At 30.3% G+C, this 19,599-nt stretch overlaps 3 protein-coding genes and 1 pseudogene across 3 annotated transcripts; all 4 read right to left on the bottom strand.

Annotated features, from left to right (window-relative positions):
• Positions 1 to 966: 966 nt before the first annotated feature.
• LOC125585740 lies at positions 967 to 3,157 on the bottom strand (annotated as a pseudogene).
• A 3,146-nt stretch (positions 3,158 to 6,303) lies between these two features.
• Positions 6,304 to 8,260, bottom strand: LOC125585741 (aldo-keto reductase family 4 member C8). Its single transcript, XM_048755384.1, has 7 exons — positions 8,003 to 8,260; positions 7,864 to 7,914; positions 7,541 to 7,617; positions 7,370 to 7,457; positions 7,011 to 7,286; positions 6,662 to 6,910; positions 6,304 to 6,569 (listed from the first exon to the last, which is right to left on the bottom strand). The coding sequence occupies exons 1-7, from the start codon at positions 8,108 to 8,110 to the stop codon at positions 6,483 to 6,485; spliced, it is 936 nt and encodes a 311-aa protein (XP_048611341.1). The 5' UTR covers positions 8,111 to 8,260; the 3' UTR covers positions 6,304 to 6,482.
• A 2,921-nt stretch (positions 8,261 to 11,181) lies between these two features.
• On the bottom strand, positions 11,182 to 13,372 carry LOC106433274 (NADPH-dependent aldo-keto reductase, chloroplastic). Its single transcript, XM_013874128.2, is given in 7 exon segments — positions 11,182 to 11,427; positions 11,509 to 11,757; positions 11,834 to 12,109; positions 12,335 to 12,422; positions 12,518 to 12,594; positions 12,782 to 12,832; positions 13,136 to 13,372. Coding segments are annotated over 7 exon segments (948 nt in total). The 5' UTR covers positions 13,256 to 13,372; the 3' UTR covers positions 11,182 to 11,340.
• Positions 13,373 to 16,518: 3,146 nt separating this feature from the next.
• Positions 16,519 to 18,476, bottom strand: LOC106433309 (aldo-keto reductase family 4 member C8). Its single transcript, XM_013874161.3, has 7 exons — positions 18,219 to 18,476; positions 18,080 to 18,130; positions 17,757 to 17,833; positions 17,585 to 17,672; positions 17,226 to 17,501; positions 16,877 to 17,125; positions 16,519 to 16,784 (listed from the first exon to the last, which is right to left on the bottom strand). The coding sequence occupies exons 1-7, from the start codon at positions 18,324 to 18,326 to the stop codon at positions 16,698 to 16,700; spliced, it is 936 nt and encodes a 311-aa protein (XP_013729615.2). The 5' UTR covers positions 18,327 to 18,476; the 3' UTR covers positions 16,519 to 16,697.
• Positions 18,477 to 19,599: the final 1,123 nt, after the last annotated feature.

Here is a 19,599-nt window from a genome sequence, read left to right on the forward strand (position 1 = left end):
TTGCGAGTTGCAATTTTTTCTTAAAATTAGATAATTTTTTTTTTGGCAAATCTCCAAAATATCAACTTTCTAAGTTTATATCACAAAAATAGCACTCAAAAACTAAAATGACCAAAATAGCACCTTTCTAAATTTATCCTTTGAAAATTTTACTTTTTTAATTTTTCAAAACTTGAAATCTTATCCACAAAACCTCATTTCTCAACTCTAAACCCTAAACCCTAAACCCTAAACTCTAAACTCTAAACTCTAAACCCTAAACCCTAAACCTAAACCCTAAACCCTAAAATCTAAACCCTAAACCCTAAACTCTAAACCCTAAACCCTAAACCCTAAACCCTAAACCCTAAATCCTAAACCCCACCCTTTAACTCTAAACCCTAAGTTTGTGACTTTTGATAAAACATTAAGTGCTATTTTTGTGACTTTTGCCTTGAATGCTAGTTTGGAAACATAAATTTGATTTAGTGCTATTTTTGTCTATTTTTCTAATTTTTTCTCATATTTTAACTACCAATGATGTTATCTTGAATAGAAAAAAGCTTAGCTAACTGTACAAAATGATTTTTGGAGTGCAATTACTAAAAGAAAAGTTGTTTTTGTAAAAGTAAACACATATTTGTAAGATCATATATTCAAACTTAATACATATTTCCAGGGTTTTGAATTTAGAGTTCTTATCACATATTTTTTGCTGTTCCTAGAAAATTTTCAACTCGAATAAATTAAGAACTTACATGTTGTATGGGTCCATGTGGGCCATAGGAGGTGGTGGTCATCAACATCAACGTCTCAAAATAACAATTTAGTGGCACGTTCAATTTCTCGTTTAGACAATCTGGCACTATTACCATATCATATGACGTAGGGGTTTGATTGGTATGTTAATAACAACCAAGTACAAGAATCACAATCACATTGTCTATCTGAGATGACTAAGTCTGCAATATACTGCGAATTGTATAATCGGATCAATAACTTTTTTGAATAATATAATAATTCAAAATAACAACAAATATGATTATAACTTATTTGAGAGGCATCATTTTTATAGATAAAATGTCAAGTTCAACAGGCAGAGAGTAACCTCCTATTATTGACAAAACAATTGGATCAGTTGAAATATCATATCTCGCCATCCCACAACTCTTCGAGAGACTTGTAAGGGCTCAATGTCTCATGAACAAAGAAGGGAGCAGTCAATAACCTAGCCTGTATTAGAATCCAATACATTACATATTAATATAGATCAGCCAAGTTAGCGCAGTGAAATGGAAAGAACGAAGTGCTGACCTGTTCAATCTCAGGAAACTTGGAAAACAAGTCATCGGGTATTGACCAGTCGAAAACTTCAAAGTTCTCTCTAATTCTTCCTTCATTAGTACTCTTGGGAAGTACACTGTTACCCATTTGGAGTCCCCATCGAAGCGCAACTTGCGCAGGAGACTTCCGGAGTTTCTCAGCAACAGTATTTAGTATAGGGTTCTTCAAAACATCACTCTTTAGCCACGTTGTTCCTGGAGAACCCAAAGGCGAGTATGCCTGCAAGAATATTGAAACAATGTATATGGTACGGTGCAGATAAAGTAAAAGGATTGGTGAGATGAGCGATGCTTACGGTGAGGTGAAGTCCTTTGGACTTACAGAACTCTCGTAGCTTAGTCTGTCGCCAAGAAGGATGACATTCGACCTGAACAACGGCAGGAGGAACACGAGCTAACTCCATAAGATCAGCTAGCTTCTTGGTTGAGAAATTGCTTACACCTATGGCTCGTGCCTTGCCCGAATCATGGAGTGCTTCCATTGCTTTCCATGTGCTAGGAATATCTACAGGTTAAAGGTTCTCTGGCTTAGCTCCAACAGAACCTTTCTTCATCCTTACAGGCCAGTGCATCTTCAAGAATATCATAAAGAGATTTGTTACTCATTAAATCGTCCTGTTATAAACAATCGATCCCTATGAGCAGAGATGCTATACAGATTAGGTTTAAGCAAAAATCAGACTACTTTTAGAAGATATGTTACTTTATCCCACATCTGAAACAATATGACATCTACAACTATTTGCAAGAGTATTGTTCCATTAAGAAAAAGAAGTATTGTTCTAAGTGATGCTTACCAAATAGAGATCGACATAGTCAAGCTGTAGATCCTGTAGGGTTCTCTTTAGTGCCTCTGGCACATCCTGAGGGTCATGATCAGTACACCTATAGTTTGATGATACACACAAAATGTATTTTGATTAAAGCTACACTTATCCACAGAATATGTATTAAATAAACACAACATAACATAAATATACCATAGTTTGGAAGTGATGAACAACTCCTCGCGTTTCACTACATTGTCTTCAAATAATTTTTTCAAAACTGTCCCTATCTGCACAGGGAAACAACACACATGTTTGTCATTACTTTTGCCATCAACACAATCAAGAGAGAAAACAAACACTGTTAATAACTTGATCAGTAAATGTCAGATCAATTGAAAACTCACTGAACATCTGAAAAAGACTAACAAGGTAATTCAATTTGGCTAAATCAAGAATCTACGTGGTTTGTTCTACCTCTTTCTCGTTGCCGTAGATCTGAGCACAATCAATATGACGATATCCGATCTGCAACCAAACATTAAGATAAAAAAAATACCTCTCAGGTTCTAGAGTTACGACAAAAATATTAATTGAGCAAATCAAGAAGCATGCTGCTGAAAACGAATATAATTTTCTTTTTGAAATTGAGATATTTCTAAAAAAGTATGTTTTTGAGATCTATAAAAAAGTAAGACTTGAAAATATTTCCGTATATGTTCATTATCTGGAGAAGTTAACATTTGTATGATATATTAACAACTAAGAATCAAAAGAGATCGCCAAGTAAATGCGATGAACCATGGAACCTAACTTACAAGAAAGACTAACCTTAACAGCGGCGGCGACAGCATCACCGACAAGTCCTGGAGAGGCTTGCCATGTTCCGAGACCCACCGATGGGATCTTAGCGCCGGTGTTGAGCTCGAAGTATCTGATTGCGTTCGCCATTATTAGAGAGGCAATTCAGATTAAGATCGCTTGTATGGTGTCGGTTCAAGTGCAGACTGCGTTTCTCAACTACGTCCACTTATCAATAGGAAAAGAAGATAAAACAAAAAGTAATTAAAGGGAAAGCGACAAAGGCGGGAGATTCGCGGCGAGACTGACTTTTTTTTTCTTTTTTTTTGGGAAAATTATTTTTCAGAGCAAAAAAATGATAACTATGTACTTTATGTCCATTCGGTTAATTATTTTTAAAATAACAATAATGCCGTTAAAATTGTAATTTTTAAATTTAATAAATAATAGGTTCGATCAAGCGGGATCGATCGATCCAAAATTACAAGGTCGAACGGATCGATCGATCATGATCATTATGCAGAACAAAAAAACGCGGAGCATATACTGATCGATCTGGTTCATTTCACTCGATCAGCAAAGATCGATTTCATACAGATCGACCGATCTCGAATTATAGACCGATCGATCAGTGGATGCATAGATATGAATCATGGTAGAAATATTGTGAAAATTTTGTGAACAATCAATGAAATATAGAAGACAGCGTGAGAAGAAGGTTACCACTTTTTTTCATTTTTTTTTGCTTTCTTTTTAATAAAAATCGATTTTTTTCAAAATGTGAAAGTGAATATTCCCAAATATTTTGTTTCCATATTTTTAGGAACTGATTTCTTATCCGTAGAATACATCTAATATGTAGAAATCGGTTTATATATGTTTTTAGAATTATAGTAATGTGTAGATTTTGATTTCTACATGTTTTAGATTTACAGTAAATCTGTAGAAGTCGGTTTCTATGTGTTTTAGATTTATATTAATGTGTAGATTTTGATTTCTAAAGATTTTAGATCGGTAGGTTAAGCGCGGAATGTGTATTCTAAATATTTTTAGAATATTCTTATTTGCGTAGATCACGTATTCTAAACATTGTAGATTCAATGAAAAAAATGGATTTTGTTTTCTACTTTGTAGAATCTTATTTTTATTTTATTTAGAACAGAATCTGAAAGTTATGATTTAAACATTTTTAGAGCTGAAAAAAAAATCATTAAGTTCATATATATATTTTATCAAAAGTTACTATTTTTTCAATTTTTTCTGTGTGTAAAACTATTTATTAAATTTATTTTCAAAAATATTAAAGTATATTATAGACAAAAATGGCACAAAATCGATTTTAATTTAAAAGAACATAGTTATCATTTTTTTAAAATAATTTCCTTTTTTTTTTTTTGGTAATAGTGGCGAGACTGACTTCGTTCTTGTGTTCTTATTAACGACACGTCAGATATTTATATTACGTTGTACACATCTTATTCGTTATCTAGATGATCTCTCTGCCAATCTCAAGTGCTGAAACCAATGATGACATCTTTGTTAATGCGATTACAACTCATATTTATACTTTTTTTCAAAAAAAAAACTCATATTTCTACTTTAGAAGTTAATACTTTTCCTTTTTCAATATTGCAGCTGCTTAGTTTTCGTTTAGAATATTCATATTAAATTAAAATATACATTTCTTATGTTAACTTAAATTAGATTTTAACCTGCACGTCTGTGCAGATATTTTTCATTTTATAAATGTATTTGATATTATTACAAAGTTTTAAATATATAATTTCTATTTTAGTGTCATATATTGTATGTAACTCTATAATATTATTATTTATATTTTTTATTCGGCGTTATTAATATATAGTATTTTTTAATACGTTTTACTTTGTTATTAATTTTTATTATTTACTAATAAATTTTCGAGTTAGGTAAAATAAAATAACAATCTGAAATAATCAACTAAAGAACCTCCTTTAAAATATGTTTTTCTTTTAATTTATACATTTTTCATATAATACCCTTTTAAATTTATTTATATTATAGAAAAGAATACGTTTAAGATAAATTATATTTGCATGTTGTGTTTTTAAAAATATACTATTAACATCTATCATTTTAGTATTTTACGGGATTACAAGTAAAAACACTGTTTTGTTTAAATAAAATAACCATATTATTTTAGTAAATTTTATACATAGTAGCATCTATCATATTATTTTAGTAAAATTTATTGATATATGATATTTTTGGATGTTATGATATTAAGTTTTATTTTTTAATTAATATTTCAAAATACTAGATTTCTTCAATTTTGACAGCATATATAGTATGTTTTTCATGGCGCATTTCAAAAAGTTATTTTTTATTATCTATGATTTTATCTTTTTAAAATTTTAAAATATTATCAATTTGAGTTGAATATTTATTTTCAAAATCTTATATTTTGTCAAGAAAACTTTAAAAAATTACACAACTATTTTTGAGTTTGGAAGATTACATGAATTTTGAATTTTATGATAATATTTTCTAAATTTTTCTCTACAGATTTTTTTATAACTAAATTTGAAAAAAATATATAATTATAATTTTATTTTTTATTAATATTTTAAATGAATTACTAAAATTTCAAAGTTTTCTAATAACACATTTTTTAAATAGTATATGAACTAGAAATTATTATATACTATTATATTTTTGTATATAAATATTTGTAAACAATATATTGTTGAGAGTTTCAAAATAAATAAAAAGATAATATATAGTTGTAGATATAAAAGTTTAACCTATGTCAATAGTTTAACTTTTTATAACAGATTATATAGTTTACGAATTTTAACTCATTTTAATGATGAATGATAATTTATTTAAATGAATTTTTAAATTATTTTTTGTCAATTTACCTATTTAAGATAATTTTGTCATATTTAATTTATATAACACTTCTGTTTTATATAATACAGAATATAATAATAAATGTATAAAAAATAGTATAAAATTTTTATTTTCTTGTTTTATTATAAAATTTTAGTTAAAATTGATTTATAATAATATTATATTACTAATTACAATTAATTAATGTTTTATTTTATAAAAAATATTTAAATGTTTACGTAAAATTTTGTTAGATTGTTTCTCAACAGATTTTGTTATAACTGAAAAAAATCAAATTGATAGTTGGTTTATTATTAATGTCAATAATCAAATATGTCAATATTAACTAATTTGTTAAGTGGTCTTACTATGACTTGTTAATAGTAGATAAAAATTATGATTATAAATTAATAGATTAGATTAGAACTACTATATGTCTAACAAATATAAAATATTACTTTAAGTAAAAACTATAAACAATTTGTATCACCAAAGATTATCTTATAAACGATAAAAGTTATTGAAGTTTTTCTTTGTTAATATAAATCATAAAACAGTTTTATTAAAACTGATGTATGTAGTTTCTACAATAATTCCATAATCATACCACGTTACATGTACGTATAACATGATTAATATATTTCCATGTCCCCTTTGTTTTTTTCCGCAAACAAACAATCCCACAAAACAAACAAGAATAAACACGCCTAGATGAAGTTTCTCAAATTTCACCGTCCCATAGCTCATCAACGGTCTTATAGAAGCCGAGCGTCTCATGCACGAATTCAACACCTCGAATTAATTTCTCCTGCAAGATGTAAATTAAGGGGACATGAGAACCATCAGCAACAAAGGATGCCTTGACAAAACTCCCATATAAAGGAAAAGGAGAAAAGTTACCTGTGGAGTGTTAGAGAACTTGACAAACATATCTTCAGGTATGGACCAGTCAAAAACATCAAGATTCTCCTTGAGTCGAGCCTCACTCGAGCTCTTTGGTAGAACACTATGACCCATTTGAAGTCCCCAACGAAGCGCCACTTGAGCGGTGGTCCTCCCAAGCTTCTCAGCAACCACGGCGACAATTTGGTTCTGAAGAACCTTTAGCCTTGCTTCTCCCTTAGTTTGGGAGCCCAAAGGAGAGTAACCCTAAAATGCGACCCAATGATGACATCTTCTTTAATCATGCGGACAACAGTTTTAAAAAAAACATCATATATAGCACATTGGATGTGTTTTGTATACTCACAGATAAGTGAACCCCCTTGGATTTACATAGTTCATGAAGACTTTTTTGCTGCCACACTGGATGGCATTCCACTTGGTTAACAGACGGGACTACTTGGGCCACGTTAAGAAGATCTTGTAGCTTCTTTGAAGAGAAATTGCTAACACCGATTGCCCTTGCTTTTCCAGAGTGGTAGAGAGCTTCCATTGCTTTCCATGTACTTGGTAGGTCAGGTTTTGTGAGTGTTTCAGGTGTTGGGATAAGTGATTCCTTCTTCAAACTCACTGGCCAATGTACCTTCAACAAAAAGGCACATGCACATTCAAAATGGAAGCACATTATAAGAATCTAATATGTAATTTTAGGTAATAAGTATGTACCAGATATAAATCAACGTAGTCAATCTGTAAATCCTGTAATGTTTTGTCTAGTGCCTTCGGTACATCTTCAGGCAAATGATCATTACACCTAGAGAACAAAACAACATGAACATATGTGTGTGCAAACTAAAAAAAAACATGTCCTGATGGAAAAAAAAGAAGAAGACAAACCAGAGTTTGGAAGTGATGAATAACTCCTCACGCTTCACGAAACCATCATCAATTACCTTCTTCAACACGCTACCAATCTAGTAAATGGAATCATAGCGTGAGAAGAACGTAATAAGCAGAGGCCATTTCAATCACACAAAAATTTTACACAATATTACAGAGAATAAAACTTGAGAAGGGGATGAGAGCAGTGATCAAGCTTTTATGTTTTTTTTTCTGAACATAAGCTTTGCTGTTTCCAAATGGAAATAGTTAAAAATTGAATTAAAATTTAATCATTAGAAAGAATAAAAAATGATTCTGTAAATATTAGAAATTTTCACCTCTTTCTCGTTTCCGTACATGGAAGCACAATCGATGTGTCTGTACCCAATCTAAAATCGAAAGAGAGTTATATTAGTGCAAATCAAAGACATAACGCTGAAAACTGGAATCGCAGCAAGGACGTGTCACGTGTAATACCTTGATTGCTTGTTCGATTGTTGACGAGACCAAGGCGTAGGTTCCTAGACCGACCGAAGGTAACTTGGCACCAGTGTTCAGCTCGAAGGATCGAATCGGAGTTGCCATTTTCTCTTCAAACTCGGCTAATTCTATTAACTAATAAGGAAAAGAGTGAATCTGATAACAAAAAGAAAAGGATGAGATGCAAAATAAAAGAAAAACACGGAACTCAATATAAACCCAAAGAGAAAAGGATGAGATGCAAAATAAAAGAAAAACACGGAACTCAATATAAACCCAAACGTGACACGTTTCACTTTGCGTTTTTCCTTGTATGGAGCCTGTCAGACTGTCACTATAGTGAGTAATAGTTTTCTTTTTATAATTTGCTAACAACATCTCTAACAGCCCTCATCTTTTGAGAATTTTTATATTCCAAAACTCTTATTCCCTTAAATTTTGAAGACTTCCTCAAAATACTATTTTTTTTTTTTTAGTTTTTACAATTATATATGTCTCCCAATTGTATGAATAATTATATATATATATATATTTTTAATACTTATCGTCATATTTTTTTTAAAAAAAATTCCATTAAAAATATTTTAATAACATTTTATACTATCTATAGTTATACTTGACTATTTATTATTATATTTTCTCAAAAATATTTTTTGAATAGTATGGTTTATTGTTTTAATGAAAATTAATGATTATAATTAATTATTAATAATATCAAAGATTAAAATATAAATTACTAATTCTTTAAAATATAAATTTGAAAGTGACTGTTGTAGTAACAAACTTTTATCTCCTTATTTTGAGGTTGTTCATCTTTATTTTTTAAAATAAAGAGGCTTGTTAGACCATCTCCAATAGTTTACTCTATTTTTATTCTAAAATAGAGAGTAACTCTATAATAGAGTTTGAGTTTGTTCCAATTGTACTCTATTTTAGAGTAAAAAATAGAGTGATGAAAAAAAAAAATAAGTTACTCCATATTTGGAGTAAACTTATTTTTCACTCTATTATAGAGTGAAAAATAGAGTATCATTGGAATATTTTTACCTCAAACTCTATTTTAGGGTAAAAAATAGAGTGTGGTTGGAGATGCTCTTAGAGCTGTTTTTTTTTTTAATACAAAAAGGCTTGTTAGAGATGCTCTAGTCATGAAAACATAGTTATCCTTTCTTAAGTATTGGGTTATCTGCTTGTTAACAAATCTTTGCTTATAAACAAGATAGATAAATGTTACAAAAAAAAAAAAAAAACAAGATAGATAAGTTTTTTTTCTTACACAATTTTCTTATGATTTTAAGTATTGTGAAACATGTAGTTTTCTTTTTATACTATACTGTTTTTGGAATGTCTATCGACTGGATTTGTTTTTTTTTTTGGTCTAAATAAATATAATATATTCTAATGCTCACTTAAAATTAATAATATTATACATTTTCACCAAGAGTAACTTGACAGGTCATTGATTGTCTTGACTGGTGCATGACCGTGACGCTAACATCATCCTTCCAGACAATTATTATTCTACCATTCTTAAAAACTATGTTAAGAAACCTGGATAATCATGGTCTAAGCTTGGGCGCTTGGCCAAACTCTGCATCTAATGCACAACTTCTTTTTCGTTGCCATACAACTGAGCACAATCAATATGACGATTGCCGAACTGCAATAAGAATTAAGATTAATTTAGCTTCATTATCAGACATGAGCATAAAGAGATCGAAAGCAAATACAATGAACCATACTATCACATTAGCAGATACAAACCTTAACAGCGGCAGCGACGGCATCACCAACGACGCCAGGAGAGGCCTGCCACGTTCCAAGACCCACAGACGGGATCTTAACACCGGTGTTGAGCTCGAAGAATCTGATAGCGTTCGACATTGGCAGAGATTTGGTGGTTATGAGTTTAAGATCGCTGGTTTTGGTTTGACGCACACATCATTTCTCAATTGTGTAGGTGAGAGCTATATAGGAGGGGAGATTTGTAGGAAAAACTTAATTTTTCTTGAATTTTTAGTATTGCCACGTCAGATATTGATTATTACATGGACGTATATTATTTGCTCATCTCCTCTTTTTGCTATCTCGAATGAGATCGTTCAACGTAACAAGTTTTTTGGGTCCACGCATGCATTGGCTAGAGCGTATTTAATGATCGACGGCTGTTTTGAGCTAATCTACGCATTTAATTTGCACCATCGACCGCTTTCTAAATTGCGAGTTGCAATTTTTTCTTAAAATTAGATAATTTTTTTTTTGGCAAATCTCCAAAATATCAACTTTCTAAGTTTATATCACAAAAATAGCACTCAAAAACTAAAATGACCAAAATAGCACCTTTCTAAATTTATCCTTTGAAAATTTTACTTTTTTAATTTTTCAAAACTTGAAATCTTATCCACAAAACCTCATTTCTCAACTCTAAACCCTAAACCCTAAACCCTAAACTCTAAACTCTAAACCCTAAACCCTAAACCCTAAACCTAAACCCTAAACCCTAAAATCTAAACCCTAAACCCTAAACTCTAAACCCTAAACCCTAAACCCTAAACCCTAAATCCTAAACCCCACCCTTTAACTCTAAACCCTAAGTTTGTGACTTTTGATAAAACATTAAGTGCTATTTTTGTGACTTTTGCCTTGAATGCTAGTTTGGAAACATAAATTTGATTTAGTGCTATTTTTGTCTATTTTTCTAATTTTTTCTCATATTTTAACTACCAATGATGTTATCTTGAATAGAAAAAAGCTTAGCTAACTGTACAAAATGATTTTTGGAGTGCAATTACTAAAAGAAAAGTTGTTTTTGTAAAAGTAAACACATATTTGTAAGATCATATATTCAAACTTAATACATATTTCCAGGGTTTTGAATTTAGAGTTCTTATCACATATTTTTTGCTGTTCCTAGAAAATTTTCAACTCGAATAAATTAAGAACTTACATGTTGTATGGGTCCATGTGGGCCATAGGAGGTGGTGGTCATCAACATCAACGTCTCAAAATAACAATTTAGTGGCACGTTCAATTTCTCGTTTAGACAATCTGGCACTATTACCATATCATATGACGTAGGGGTTTGATTGGTATGTTAATAACAACCAAGTACAAGAATCACAATCACATTGTCTATCTGAGATGACTAAGTCTGCAATATACTGCGAATTGTATAATCGGATCAATAACTTTTTTGAATAATATAATAATTCAAAATAACAACAAATATGATTATAACTTATTTGAGAGGCATCATTTTTATAGATAAAATGTCAAGTTCAACAGGCAGAGAGTAACCTCCTATTATTGACAAAACAATTGGATCAGTTGAAATATCATATCTCGCCATCCCACAACTCTTCGAGAGACTTGTAAGGGCTCAATGTCTCATGAACAAAGAAGGGAGCAGTCAATAACCTAGCCTGTATTAGAATCCAATACATTACATATTAATATAGATCAGCCAAGTTAGCGCAGTGAAATGGAAAGAACGAAGTGCTGACCTGTTCAATCTCAGGAAACTTGGAAAACAAGTCATCGGGTATTGACCAGTCGAAAACTTCAAAGTTCTCTCTAATTCTTCCTTCATTAGTACTCTTGGGAAGTACACTGTTACCCATTTGGAGTCCCCATCGAAGCGCAACTTGCGCAGGAGACTTCCGGAGTTTCTCAGCAACAGTATTTAGTATAGGGTTCTTCAAAACATCACTCTTTAGCCACGTTGTTCCTGGAGAACCCAAAGGCGAGTATGCCTGCAAGAATATTGAAACAATGTATATGGTACGGTGCAGATAAAGTAAAAGGATTGGTGAGATGAGCGATGCTTACGGTGAGGTGAAGTCCTTTGGACTTACAGAACTCTCGTAGCTTAGTCTGTCGCCAAGAAGGATGACATTCGACCTGAACAACGGCAGGAGGAACACGAGCTAACTCCATAAGATCAGCTAGCTTCTTGGTTGAGAAATTGCTTACACCTATGGCTCGTGCCTTGCCCGAATCATGGAGTGCTTCCATTGCTTTCCATGTGCTAGGAATATCTACAGGTTAAAGGTTCTCTGGCTTAGCTCCAACAGAACCTTTCTTCATCCTTACAGGCCAGTGCATCTTCAAGAATATCATAAAGAGATTTGTTACTCATTAAATCGTCCTGTTATAAACAATCGATCCCTATGAGCAGAGATGCTATACAGATTAGGTTTAAGCAAAAATCAGACTACTTTTAGAAGATATGTTACTTTATCCCACATCTGAAACAATATGACATCTACAACTATTTGCAAGAGTATTGTTCCATTAAGAAAAAGAAGTATTGTTCTAAGTGATGCTTACCAAATAGAGATCGACATAGTCAAGCTGTAGATCCTGTAGGGTTCTCTTTAGTGCCTCTGGCACATCCTGAGGGTCATGATCAGTACACCTATAGTTTGATGATACACACAAAATGTATTTTGATTAAAGCTACACTTATCCACAGAATATGTATTAAATAAACACAACATAACATAAATATACCATAGTTTGGAAGTGATGAACAACTCCTCGCGTTTCACTACATTGTCTTCAAATAATTTTTTCAAAACTGTCCCTATCTGCACAGGGAAACAACACACATGTTTGTCATTACTTTTGCCATCAACACAATCAAGAGAGAAAACAAACACTGTTAATAACTTGATCAGTAAATGTCAGATCAATTGAAAACTCACTGAACATCTGAAAAAGACTAACAAGGTAATTCAATTTGGCTAAATCAAGAATCTACGTGGTTTGTTCTACCTCTTTCTCGTTGCCGTAGATCTGAGCACAATCAATATGACGATATCCGATCTGCAACCAAACATTAAGATAAAAAAAATACCTCTCAGGTTCTAGAGTTACGACAAAAATATTAATTGAGCAAATCAAGAAGCATGCTGCTGAAAACGAATATAATTTTCTTTTTGAAATTGAGATATTTCTAAAAAAGTATGTTTTTGAGATCTATAAAAAAGTAAGACTTGAAAATATTTCCGTATATGTTCATTATCTGGAGAAGTTAACATTTGTATGATATATTAACAACTAAGAATCAAAAGAGATCGCCAAGTAAATGCGATGAACCATGGAACCTAACTTACAAGAAAGACTAACCTTAACAGCGGCGGCGACAGCATCACCGACAAGTCCTGGAGAGGCTTGCCATGTTCCGAGACCCACCGATGGGATCTTAGCGCCGGTGTTGAGCTCGAAGTATCTGATTGCGTTCGCCATTATTAGAGAGGCAATTCAGATTAAGATCGCTTGTATGGTGTCGGTTCAAGTGCAGACTGCGTTTCTCAACTACGTCCACTTATCAATAGGAAAAGAAGATAAAACAAAAAGTAATTAAAGGGAAAGCGACAAAGGCGGGAGATTCGCGGCGAGACTGACTTTTTTTTTTTTTTTTTTTGGGGAAAATTATTTTTCAAAGCAAAAAAATGATAACTATGTACTTTATGTCCATTCGGTTAATTATTTTTAAAATAACAATAATGCCGTTAAAATTGTAATTTTTAAATTTAATAAATAATAGGTTCGATCAAGCGGGATCGATCGATCCGAAATTACAAGGTCGAACGGATCGATCGATCATGATCATTATGCAGAACAAAAAAACGCGGAGCATATACTGATCGATCTGGTTCATTTCACTCGATCAGCAAAGATCGATTTCATACAGATCGACCGATCTCGAATTATAGACCGATCGATCAGTGGATGCATAGATATGAATCATGGTAGAAATATTGTGAAAATTTTGTGAACAATCAATGAAATATAGAAGACAGCGTGAGAAGAAGGTTACCACTTTTTTTCATTTTTTTTTTGCTTTCTTTTTAATAAAAATCGATTTTTTCAAAATGTGAAAGTGAATATTCCCAAATATTTTGTTTCCATATTTTTAGGAACTGATTTCTTATCTGTAGAATACATCTAATATGTAGAAATCGGTTTATATATGTTTTTAGAATTATAGTAATGTGTAGATTTTGATTTCTACATGTTTTAGATTTACAGTAAATCTGTAGAAGTCGGTTTCTATGTGTTTTAGATTTATATTAATGTGTAGATTTTGATTTCTAAAGATTTTAGATCGGTAGGTTAAGCGCGGAATGTGTATTCTAAATATTTTTAGAATATTCTTATTTGCGTAGATCACGTATTCTAAACATTGTAGATTCAATGAAAAAAGTGGATTTTGTTTTCTACTTTGTAGAATCTTATTTTTATTTTATTTAGAACAGAATCTGAAAGTTATGATTTAAACATTTTTAGAGCTGAAAAAAAAATCATTAAGTTCATATATATATTTTATCAAAAGTTACTATTTTTTTAATTTTTTCTGTGTGTAAAACTATTTATTAAATTTATTTTCAAAAATATTAAAATATATTATAGACAAAAATGGCACAAAATCGATTTTAATTTAAAAGAACATAGTTATCATTTTTTTTAAATAATTTCCTTTTTTTTTTTTTGGTAATAGTGGCGAGACTGACTTCGTTCTTGTGTTCTTATTAACGACACGTCAGATATTTATATTACGTTGTACACATCTTATTCGTTATCTAGATGATCTCTCTGCCAATCTCAAGTGCTGAAACCAATGATGACATCTTTGTTAATGCGATTACAACTCATATTTATACTTTTTTTCAAAAAAAAAACTCATATTTCTACTTTAGAAGTTAATACTTTTCCTTTTTCAATATTGCAGCTGCTTAGTTTTCGTTTAGAATATTCATATTAAATTAAAATATACATTTCTTATGTTAACTTAAATTAGATTTTAACCTGCACGTCTGTGCAGATATTTTTCATTTTATAAATGTATTTGATATTATTACAAAGTTTTAAATATATAATTTCTATTTTAGTGTCATATATTGTATGTAACTCTATAATATTATTATTTATATTTTTTATTCGGTATTATTAATATATAGTATTTTTAATATGTTTTACTTTGTTATTAATTTTTATTATTTATTAATAAATTTTCGAGTTAGGTAAAATAAAATAACAATCTGAAATAATCAAATAAAGAATCTCCTTTTAAATATGTTTTTCTTTTAATTTATACATTTTTCATATAATACCCTTTTAAATTTATTTATATTATAGAGAAGAATACGTTTAAGATAAATTATATTTGCATGTTGTGTTTTTAAAAATATACTATTAACATCTATCATTTTAGTATTTTACGGGATTACAAGTAAAAACACTGTTTTGTTTAAATAAAATAACCATATTATTTTAGTAAATTTTATACATAGTAGCATCTATCATATTATTTTAGTAAAATTTATTGATATATGATATTTTTGGATGTTATGATATTAAGTTTTATTTTTTAATTAATATTTCAAAATACTAGATTTCTTCAATTTTGACAGCATATATAGTATGTTTTTCATGGCGCATTTCAAAAAGTTATTTTTTATTATCTATGATTTTATCTTTTTAAAATTTTAAAATATTATCAATTTGAGTTGAATATTTATTTTCAAAATCTTATATTTTGTCAAGAAAACTTTAAAAAATTACACAACTATTTTTGAGTTTGGAAGATTACATGAATTTTGAATTTTATGATAATATTTTCTAAATTTTTCTCTACAGATTTTTTTATAACTAAAATTGAAAAAAATATATAATTATAATTTTATTTTTTATTAATATTTTAAATGAATTACTAAAATTTCAAAGTTTTCTAATAACACATTTTTTAAATAGTATATGAACTAGAAATTATTATATACTATTATATTTTTGTATATAAATATTTGTAAACAATATATTGTTGAGAGTTTGAAAATAAATAAAAAGATAATATATAGTTGTAGATATAAAAGTTTAACCTATGTCAATAGTTTAACTTTTTATAACAGATTATATAGTTTACGAATTTTAACTCATTTTAATGATGAATGATAATTTATTTAAATGAATTTTTAAATTATTTTTTGTCAATTTACCTATTTAAGATAATTTTGTCATATTTAATTTATATAACACTTCTGTTTTATATAATACAGAATATAATAATAAATGTATAAAAAATAGTATAAAATTTTTATTTTCTTGTTTTATTATAAAATTTTAGTTAAAATTGATTTATAATAATATTATATTACTAATTACAATTAATTAATGTTTTATTTTATAAAAAATATTTAAATGTTTACGTAAAATTTTGTTAGATTGTTTCTCAACAGATTTTGTTATAACTGAAAAAAATCAAATTGATAGTTGGTTTATTATTAATGTCAATAATCAAATATGTCAATATTAACTAATTTGTTAAGTGGTCTTACTATGACTTGTTAATAGTAGATAAAAATTATGATTATAAATTAATAGATTAGATTAGAACTACTATATGTCTAACAAATATAAAATATTACTTTAAGTAAAAACTATAAAAAATTTGTATCACCAAAGATTATCTTATAAACGATAAAAGTTATTGAAGTTTTTCTTTGTTAATATAAATCATAAAACAGTTTTATTAAAACTGATGTATGTAGTTTCTACAATAATTCCATAATCATACCACGTTACATGTACGTATAACATGATTAATATATTTCCATGTCCCCTTTGTTTTTTTCCGCAAACAAACAATCCCACAAAACAAACAAGAATAAACACGCCTAGATGAAGTTTCTCAAATTTCACCGTCCCATAGCTCATCAACGGTCTTATAGAAGCCGAGCGTCTCATGCACGAATTCAACACCTCGAATTAATTTCTCCTGCAAGATGTAAATTAAGGGGACATGAGAACCATCAGCAACAAAGGATGCCTTGACAAAACTCCCATATAAAGGAAAAGGAGAAAAGTTACCTGTGGAGTGTTAGAGAACTTGACAAACATATCTTCAGGTATGGACCAGTCAAAAACATCAAGATTCTCCTTGAGTCGAGCCTCACTCGAGCTCTTTGGTAGAACACTATGACCCATTTGAAGTCCCCAACGAAGCGCCACTTGAGCGGTGGTCCTCCCAAGCTTCTCAGCAACCACGGCGACAATTTGGTTCTGAAGAACCTTTAGCCTTGCTTCTCCCTTAGTTTGGGAGCCCAAAGGAGAGTAACCCTAAAATGCGACCCAATGATGACATCTTCTTTAATCATGCGGACAACAGTTTTAAAAAAAACATCATATATAGCACATTGGATGTGTTTTGTATACTCACAGATAAGTGAACCCCCTTGGATTTACATAGTTCATGAAGACTTTTTTGCTGCCACACTGGATGGCATTCCACTTGGTTAACAGACGGGACTACTTGGGCCACGTTAAGAAGATCTTGTAGCTTCTTTGAAGAGAAATTGCTAACACCGATTGCCCTTGCTTTTCCAGAGTGGTAGAGAGCTTCCATTGCTTTCCATGTACTTGGTAGGTCAGGTTTTGTGAGTGTTTCAGGTGTTGGGATAAGTGATTCCTTCTTCAAACTCACTGGCCAATGTACCTTCAACAAAAAGGCACATGCACATTCAAAATGGAAGCACATTATAAGAATCTAATATGTAATTTTAGGTAATAAGTATGTACCAGATATAAATCAACGTAGTCAATCTGTAAATCCTGTAATGTTTTGTCTAGTGCCTTCGGTACATCTTCAGGCAAATGATCATTACACCTAGAGAACAAAACAACATGAACATATGTGTGTGCAAACTAAAAAAAAAACATGTCCTGATGGAAAAAAAAGAAGAAGACAAACCAGAGTTTGGAAGTGATGAATAACTCCTCACGCTTCACGAAACCATCATCAATTACCTTCTTCAACACGCTACCAATCTAGTAAATGGAATCATAGCGTGAGAAGAACGTAATAAGCAGAGGCCATTTCAATCACACAAAAATTTTACACAATATTACAGAGAATAAAACTTGAGAAGGGGATGAGAGCAGTGATCAAGCTTTTATGTTTTTTTTTCTGAACATAAGCTTTGCTGTTTCCAAATGGAAATAGTTAAAAATTGAATTAAAATTTAATCATTAGAAAGAATAAAAAATGATTCTGTAAATATTAGAAATTTTCACCTCTTTCTCGTTTCCGTACATGGAAGCACAATCGATGTGTCTGTACCCAATCTAAAATCGAAAGAGAGTTATATTAGTGCAAATCAAAGACATAACGCTGAAAACTGGAATCGCAGCAAGGACGTGTCACGTGTAATACCTTGATTGCTTGTTCGATTGTTGACGAGACCAAGGCGTAGGTTCCTAGACCGACCGAAGGTAACTTGGCACCAGTGTTCAGCTCGAAGGATCGAATCGGAGTTGCCATTTTCTCTTCAAACTCGGCTAATTCTATTAACTAATAAGGAAAAGAGTGAATCTGATAACAAAAAGAAAAGGATGAGATGCAAAATAAAAGAAAAACACGGAACTCAATATAAACCCAAAGAGAAAAGGATGAGATGCAAAATAAAAGAAAAACACGGAACTCAATATAAACCCAAACGTGACACGTTTCACTTTGCATTTTTTAAAATAAAGAAGTTTGTTAGACCATCTCCAATAGTTTACTCTATTTTTATTCTAAAATAGAGAGTAACTCTATAATAGAGTTTGAGTTTGTTCCAATTGTACTCTATTTTAGAATAAAAAATAGAGTGATGAAAAAAAAATAAGTTACTCTATATTTGGAGTAAACTTATTTTTCACTCTATTATAGAGTGAAAAATAGAGTATCATTGGAATATTTTTACTTCAAACTCTATTTTAGAATAAAAAATAGAGTGTGGTTGGAGATGCTCTTAGAGATGTTTTTTTTTTAATACAAAAAGGCTTGCTAGAGATGCTCTAGTCATGAAAACATAGTTATCCTTTCTTAAGTATTGGGTTATCTGCTTGTTAACAAATCTTTGCTTATAAACAAGATAGATAAATGTTACAAAAAAAAAAAAAAAAAACAAGATAGATAAGTTTTTTTTCTTACACAATTTTCTTATGATTTTAAGTATTGTGAAACATGTAGTTTTCTTTTTATACTATACTGTTTTTGGAATGTCTATCGACTGGATTTGTTTTTTTTTTTGGTCTAAATAAATATAATATATTCTAATGCTCACTTAAAATTAATAATATTATACATTTTCACCAAAGTTTTTATTTGAACCGTCTTTGCTATGTTTCTTATTAGCAACTCTAGCAATGATCATTCTGTTTACCTAAACAAATTCCCATATTGCTTGCAGTTTATCTGATTCATTCTTTCAATATTCTCTCAAGAATTCTTAGAAGAAACACCTTTTTAGCATATGACTGTAAAGGTAGAGTTCTAACTTCTATCACAATGACAAAATCGGTTAGACAACGACATCAAACATTAATGAGAACCAAAGAGATGACATATTTTTTGGGTCAACGTATATCTTTTGTGAGGGAAATTCATAATCATCGATCTTCTCATTCCCTTTTAATAGAACTTTTAATAGAATAGATTGGAGAATAATATTATTTGTTTCATCTTTTGCAAAGAATAACCCCAAAACATACTACACACCAACTTAAGCATAAAAGGAGTATTGAAAATGAAAGTAGAAATAAGAGAACAC

Source organism: Brassica napus, chromosome C4 (assembly GCF_020379485.1).
Source record: "Brassica napus cultivar Da-Ae chromosome C4, Da-Ae, whole genome shotgun sequence".
NCBI lineage: Eukaryota > Viridiplantae > Streptophyta > Magnoliopsida > Brassicales > Brassicaceae > Brassica > Brassica napus.

Bases quoted from the DNA above. Each gene is read 5' to 3' on its own strand.
- LOC125585741 (XM_048755384.1), bottom strand. From the start codon at position 8,110: ATGGCAACTCCGATTCGATCCTTCGAGCTGAACACTGGTGCCAAGTTA. The intron at 6,911-7,010 runs GTGAGTATACAA...GTCGCATTTTAG, and splicing joins CCAAGGGGGTTCACTTATCT to GGTTACTCTCCTTTGGGCTC. The intron at 6,570-6,661 runs GTAACTTTTCTC...TACATCTTGCAG, and splicing joins AGTTCTCTAACACTCCACAG to GAGAAATTAATTCGAGGTGT.
- LOC106433309 (XM_013874161.3), bottom strand. From the start codon at position 18,326: ATGGCAACTCCGATTCGATCCTTCGAGCTGAACACTGGTGCCAAGTTA. The intron at 18,131-18,218 runs GTATTACACGTG...TTTCGATTTTAG, and splicing joins CAATCGAACAAGCAATCAAG to ATTGGGTACAGACACATCGA. The intron at 17,502-17,584 runs GTACATACTTAT...TTTTTGTTGAAG, and splicing joins ACTACGTTGATTTATATCTG to GTACATTGGCCAGTGAGTTT.